Raw genomic sequence first — 7,500 nt, forward strand, 5'->3', positions numbered from 1 at the left:
AGTGATTGTTGGGAAGGCCTTTTGTAGAAAAAGGAACAATACTTTCAAATCCAGGAACAATGTGGCACATTTCAATGTAAGCAAAAACAGCTAAATCTTATATTAATCAAAAACAAAAAAAAGGACCAAGTGGGAACTGTTGAGTAAGGAAGATATAAACCTTTATCCTGATTGCATCTTTTTGTTCATATTTCAGCAAGATATAAAATGTAAAGACTGAAAGAGCATTAATATTTTACCAATCAAAATCTCTTCTTGATAACACACACAACAGTAAGGGATTGAGATCATTTGATGATGGGATTATTACCTCGCTCATTTGTTGCCAGGAGAGAGGCCTCTCAGACATGATGGAGATATGATTTAATGAGCTGTTAATGAATTGTCCTCAGAGGGCTAATAAGAAATGATGGAATATGAACTGTTCAAAAGTGCATCTGTATTTAAAGATTATTTTAAAGACCCATACTCAACTCAAAAGGGCATGTATAAATTCAATTAGGCTTGAGCTGATAAGGGAGCAATTAAAGCGCACAGTGCCCTGTAAAAACATTCATACCCATTAAACTTTTCAGTATTTTGCCAAGTTATAGCAACAAACTTCACTATATTTTGCTGGGATTTGTATGATAAGTCAACACAAAGTAGTGTGAAGTAAAAGAAAGATAAAACAAGTTGTTTTTTTAAGAAAAAAGTGTGAAGAGCATCCGTTCATGCAGTGTGCTCAGCAAACGTGAAGGAAATTACTCTGTAGGCTGAGACTGAAATTAAACATTTGCAGTAACATTTACAGGATATTACCGTGTCATATAAATGTCCTGTAAATTTTGGATGCGTCTCTGCTCAGGACGCACCTGAGTCAAACAATGAGGTCATTAGCAGGACTCTGGAAAACTTAACTGCTACTAATGAGGTGATCCAGCCGTTTGATTCAGGTGTGTTGGACTAGGGACACATCTAAAAGTTTCAGGTCACCAGCCCTCGAGGCCTGGGTTTGAAGATCCCTCGTCTATCATGTAAAATCTGAAGCTGTTTGATTGTAAAAGAAAAAAAGAAAAACAAGACAAACATGAACAAATTCAAAGTGTACGAGACTGTTTGCATTGTAGGGTATTAACAGTGAGACAGAGTCCAAAACTTTGGCTTCAATAGTATCCTAAATAAAACTCTTTTACTAACTTTGCAAAATGATCAGGCGTATACTAGAAAATTATATATTGGGTGGCAAAGAGGGTACATGTTTGGAAGACAATTTCTTCAGTGGTGTGAATCTTCCGCATTGTTGTGAACACCCCCTAGCACTGTAACACAGTATGAAATCAATAGCACAAGGCCCCACAGGAGAAACAAGGAGGAAGCCATTGATTGACACGTTGCTCTCATGTCAAACAGAACAACATGGCGTGGCAGCCACCACCTGCTGTCTGCTCCACCTGCTGTTCTCACCTCTGTCTGCACCAGGCATTGCTTGATATAGGCTGCATTCCTTAAAAAAAAAAAAAAAAAAGCTTATTCTAGTTGTGTGTTTTATGAAGAAAAAACATTGACTTTAAAAACACTGCGTGTATGAATTGTCAGATGCAATTGTTATATCTCAGCTCACATCATTATCAGCACTGTCGAGTGTCTCCCAACAAAGAGACCAACACAACTCTGCCTTGTAGCAGTCTTTATGGCCTCAAAGTATTCTCGGATCCCCAGCGGACCCGTCTGTACAGCATTGTTCTGCTGGAACAGAAGCAGAGAAAAATTACTTACTGTGTGTGTTGTTGTGTTCGCCAAGACGCCTCTACATCATCTACACTATGATATAGCCTCAGCCATCTCACCCCGGCCAAGGTGGCTCATTTCTCCTTTACAACAGAGCTCACTTCTCGCTTTAATTCCATTGATTCTCGTTTGCACTTTGGTTTGAGAAACAGAAAGTGCACCTGGGTGTTGCCCATGCTGCGATTTTTGAAATCTGGTGTTGGGTGCCCACAAAGAGTATAAATTAGCACCTGGCACAATGGTGCCCAAAGCAAACCCTGGTGTGCGACATCAATATGGAGTGAGAAGCAAACTGCAAACAGCTGAGAGGCGATGTCACTGTTCAGCAAACGTTATTTAATATTCCAACATCAGCATTACTAAAATTAAAGACGATAACTGTCGACAACTATTCACGTGAAAATAAGAAAATGAGACTTATCTTGATGTTATTCAACTTTCAGGTGGAAGCACAATTTTATGCAAAATGAAGGGGAAACTGTATTTACACTTCTGGCCAATATGGTGCTCCTGTTTTAGAAGTGTAACATAAAACAAATTAGCTCAATGATGGACTGTAATTTCATATTTCAAAATATTACCATGCTACAGCATCATCGCAAAATGGACGTTATATTCATCTCGAAAAAAAGCAAAATACACTGAGTTCCATCTGGATTAAACATCTTATTAAACGTTACAAAAATGCCAGTGTACATTAAATTGCTAAAATTTTATTATGTCCTAATACCCAGTATTTTTAAGCTTAAAATTAAAGACATGAATCATGTAAACCATGAACAAACTTGTGTCTCTGGCTGTGCAGATCCTTTTCTCTCCAGAGAGAGTCAGCTCTCCTGTATGAGGTAAACGCCTGCTGTCGTCTTGAAAATCAATTCCCCTCTCTTCCTTTAAGTGGTCAATATTTTTGTTTCTTACGGCAAGCACCACTATGGCCCTTTTAATTCAACGGGCCAATTAGAAATACTGTCATATCTAATTCTGGCCACGGAGATGGTTGTTTGTTACCTCGCCCTGGAGGGAGAGGCGCTAAGAGAAAGCAGGCGGCATAACCAGTCCAGTTTAACCCTGACACCTGTTTGTCCTTGCAGGCACATTGTCTTTTTATTTCTTCTTCCCGTTTTTTCTAGGAGTCAAGGGCATATGCAATAAATATGAAACTTTCAAAACTGAATCCAGCCACATGTGTCACTCACTGAGAAGGTAAAAGGGAGGGTAGCTGTGTCTGAGCCACCGCCACTCCACTGGGATCATTTGTTACTCAGCCCTGATTGGCCCTGACAAAACAATACCCTAAAAACTCACCAAAGTAAATTATGGTCCCGGTAAATGGCCAGAGAGGGCGGGGAGGAAAGGAAGGAAGGAAATGGCAGTCGGTCAGGACAAGGCCTTCGAGCTACATTTGGCTTAGTGCCAGACGCAAAACAAAGTAATGTGCTTTTGATATTAATAACGGAGATGATATTGATCTGCGTTGTGGCCAGAGCCACTCTGCCTGACTTCAGTGGGTCTCGGTGGGAGGGGGCAGGAGGGAGGTAGGTAAAAAGGAGGGTGATCCTTGAAGAGCCAATACCCCATTCCCAGGCTCTCTGCCTCTCATCCAACCTCCTACAGGAGCTCATCTTTGCTCAAAGCCACTTTTCCTGAGGGTCCATTTCATTTGAGTGTCTTTAATTATGTGAAATGGAAGAAGAAAAATTGAGATGATGACGTAAAAAGACATCAAGGTTAAGGTGTAATCAGTGGCCACTTGGTTCCAGTCTGTGCCTGTGCTTTTTTTTGAGTTAGGACTGGTTATGTTTTGGTGCTCTGATATCAACAGACACATATATTTAAGTACTATAATCCACCAAAAATCTAAATACGTCAAAAATCCATCATCGTTTGTTTCAAAAGTAGCTAAGCAATTTTAAGACATGCAATTCTAACATGAAAAAAAAAAAACTTTTCCAGCAAATTGGAATTCCTTACATGCATGATGATGACGTGCAAAAGGAAAATCTGGAAAGTTCTCACTGCAGTCACATAGAGGAAAATGTCAGATGATGGAAACAGATCTAGTAAAGACTTGTTGCAAACATTTATTCTGGAAACATGGGCGAGCCTCTTTGTTGAAAACGCTTTTTCCTCCAGGTTCCGAAAAAAATTGGATCTTGGAATTAGAAAAGGCGCCACACAAAGTGACAGAAGAGCACAGCACAGGTTTTGCCACAGTTACTGCCAATAGATTATGCAGTGAACCAACAGTCAGACCACAAACATGATTCCAAGAATTATTAGAGCCTAAAGTTGACCAGGTAAGAAAAGGTTTTTCTTTTCTTACCTGGTCAAGGTAAGAAAAGAAAAACCTTTTCTGACCAGTAAGAAAAGGTTTTTCTTACCTGGTCATGAGGTTGTGATGACTCAGGTTTTCACCAAAATATAATGTGCTCTCATGGTAATAATTTCTGAACTTCTTTTCACTGGGCTTCTAGCCCAACTGGAGATGTCTGGGAGATTCTGTTGGTACGGTTGCATTGGAAAAATGTAATATTTCCTTCAAATGCTCCATAAACTGTGAACTTAACAGGCTTTTTTCAGCAGTCCCGGCAACACACACTAGTCTGGTCTGATGTCATTGTGGGGTCTCTACCAGCTGACGTGTTTAGTGAATGGTTGTTTGGGGCCCTACACATATTTCCGGTTTACAGTACAAGTGAGGACCCCGTTTGAGGTTTCTTTTGGTCAAAATTTAGTCCTTTTTTGTGTAACTATAGATCTTGTCTGCCCTCAGTAGCATGGTTGACAGCTGGCTTAAGACACGATGTATGTTTCAAATCAGGGAATACGACGGAAACATGTTTACAGTCCAATCCAGTGACGTCTACTTCGATTAACGTTTGAAATAGTTTAAGTGATACTGAAGTTTGAGACTTTATGATGAAGGATGACTGCTAAACCGAACCAGAAATAGGTTTTTAGTCGGACATCACTACTGTGATTCATTGACAATGTACCATGCTGATCTGCAGCTGAATTTCTTTTGATTTGCTCTATATTGTTGTTGAGGTGGTCAGTGGATTTGAACAAAAGATGGCAAGTCTTGTTGCAGTATTAAAAGACTATTCTTTTCTTTTCCTAAGGTTGACAAAGAACCAACTGTGATTGAAGGTGTTGAGGTTGAGCCTGCTGGCTCAGCAGATGAAGCTCCACCAATGTCAAAGTCCTCCAAGACAAAGGTATTAATTTCTGAACTTCTTTTTATTGGTAAGCTTCTAGCCCAACTGGAGATGTCTGGGAGATTTGTCAGTACAATTTCCTTTCAAAGAAACGTAATATTTCCTTCAAATGCTCCATAAACTATGAACTTCACAGGCTTTTTTCAGCAGTCCCGGCAACACACACTAGTCTGGTCTGATGTCATTGTGGGGTCCATAGCAGCTGGAGTCTTTAGTGAATGGTTGTTTGGGGCCATACACACATTTCTGGTTTACAGTAAAAGTGAGGACCCCGTTGGAGGTTAATTTTGGTCAAAATCTAATCCCTTTTTTGTGTTACTATAGATCTTGTCTGCCCTCAGTAGCATGGTTGACAGCTGGCTTAAGACACGATGTATGTTTCAAATCAGGGAATGCGACGGAAACATGTTTACAGTCCAATCCAGTGACGTCTACTTCGATTAATGTTTGAAACAGTTTAAGTGATACTGAAGTTTGAGACTTCATGATGAAGGATGACTGCTAAACCAAACCAGAAACCAAACCAGAAATAGGTTTTTAGGCGAACATTACTGCTGTGATTCATTGACAATGTACTATGCTGATCTGCAGCTGAATTTCTTTTGGTTTGTTCTATATTGCTGTTGAGGTGGTCAGTGGATTGGAACAAAAGATGGCCAGTCTTGTTGCAGTATTAAAAGACTATTCTTTTCTTTTCCTAAGGTTGACAAAGAACCAACTGTGACTGAAGGTGTTGAGTTTGAGCCTGCTGGCTCAGCAAATCAAGCTCCACCAAAGTCAAGTCCTCCAAGACAAAGGTAATAATTTCTGAACTTCTTTTATTGGTAAGCTTCTAGCCCAACAGGAGATGTCTTGGAGATTTGTCAGTACAGTTACCTTTCAAGAAATTTAATATTTCCTTCAAATGCTCCATAAACTGTGAACTTAACAGGCTTTTTTCAGCAGTCCCGGCAACACACACTAGTCTGGTCTGATGTCATTGTGGGGTCCATAGCAGCTGAAGTGTTTAGTGAATGGTTGTTTGGGGCATACACACATTTCTGGTTTTCAGTAAAAGTGAGGACCCGTTTGAGGTTTATTTTGGTCAAAATTTAGTCCCTTTTTTGTGTAACTATTGATCTTGTCTGCCCTCAGTAGCATGGTTGACAGCTGGATTAAGACACGATGTATGTTTCAAATCAGTTAATATGACGGAAACATGTTTACAGTCCAATCCAGTTATGTCTACTTCGATTAACGTTTGAAACAGTTTAAGTGATACTGAAGTTTGAGACTTCATGATGAAGGATGACTGCTAAACCAAACCAGAAATAGGTTTTTAGGCGAACATTACTGCTGTGATTCATTGACAATGTACTATGCTGATCTGCAGCTGAATTTCTTTTGGTTTGTTCTATATTGTTGTTGAGGTGGTCAGTGGATTGGAACAAAGATGGCCAGTCTTGTTGCAGTATTAAAAGACTATTCTTTTCCTAAGGTTGACAAAGAACCAACTGTGACTGAAGGTGTTGAGGTTGAGCCTGCTGGCTCAGCAAATCAAGCTCCACCAAAGTCAAAGTCCTCCAAGACAAAGGTAATAATTTCTGAACTTCTTTTCACTGGGCTTCTAGCCCAACTGGAGATGTCTGGGAGATTCTGTTGGTACGGTTGCATTGGAAGAAATGTAATATTTCCTTCAAATGCTCCATAAACTATGAACTTAACAGGCTTTTTTCAGCAGTTCTGGTGACACACACTAGTCTGGTCTGATATCATTGTGGGGTCTACAGCAGCTGAAGTGTTTAGTGAATGGTTGTTTGGGGCCATACACATATTTCCGGTTTACAGTACAAGTGAGGACCCCGTTTGAGGTTTCTTTTGGTCAAAATTTAGTCCCTTTTTTGTGTAACTATAGATCTAGTCTGCCCTCAGTAGCATGGTTGACAGCTGGCTTAAGACACGATTTATGTTTCAAATCAGGGAATACGACGGAATCATGTTTACAGTCCAATACAGTGATGTCTTCTTAGATTAACGTTTGAAACGGTTTTAGAGATACGGAAATTTGAGACTTTACGATGAAGGATGACTGCTAAACCGAACCAGAAATAGGTTTTTATTCTAACATTACTGCTGTTATTCCTTTACAATGTACCATGCTGATCTTCAGCTGAATTTCGTTTGGTTTGTTCTATATTGTTGTTGAGGTGGTCAGTGGATTTGAACAAAAGGTGGCCAGTCTTGTTGCAGTATTAAAACACTATCTTTTTCTTTTCCTAAGGTTGACAAAGAACCAATTGTGACTGAGTGTGTTGAGTTTGAGCATGCTGGCTCAGCAGATCAAGCTCCAACAAAGTCAAAGTCCTCTAAGAGAAAGGTAATAATTTCTGAACTTCTTTTCACTGGGCTTCTAGCCCCACTGGAGATGTCTGGGAGATTTGTCAGTACAGTTACCTTTCAAAGAAATGTAATATTTCCTTCAAATGCTCCATAAACTATGAACTTAACAGGCTTTTTTTAGCAGTTCTTGCAA

General features: G+C 39.8%; 1 protein-coding gene and 1 long non-coding RNA gene across 2 annotated transcripts in view; one reads left to right on the forward strand and one right to left on the reverse strand.

Moving 5' to 3' along the window:
* emilin1b (elastin microfibril interfacer 1b) overlaps positions 1–4,159 on the reverse strand; it is a 16,593-nt gene extending 12,434 nt beyond the window's left edge. The window contains 1 exon segment of the mRNA XM_081604887.1: positions 4,152–4,159. Coding sequence (XP_081461013.1) covers positions 4,152–4,159 — 8 coding nt within the window.
* Positions 4,160–6,452: 2,293 nt separating this feature from the next.
* Positions 6,453–7,500, forward strand: part of LOC145551210 (uncharacterized) — a 2,790-nt gene continuing 1,742 nt past the window's right edge. The window contains exons 1-2 of the long non-coding RNA XR_014087049.1: positions 6,453–6,561; positions 7,249–7,344. This is a non-coding gene — a long non-coding RNA (uncharacterized LOC145551210). The remainder of the gene's footprint in view (positions 6,562–7,248; positions 7,345–7,500) is intronic.

The sequence above is a fragment of the Poecilia reticulata genome, chromosome 3 (genome assembly GCF_904066995.2).
Source record: "Poecilia reticulata chromosome 3, P_reticulata-male-v2, whole genome shotgun sequence".
In the NCBI taxonomy this organism is placed as follows: Eukaryota; Metazoa; Chordata; class Actinopteri; order Cyprinodontiformes; family Poeciliidae; genus Poecilia; species Poecilia reticulata.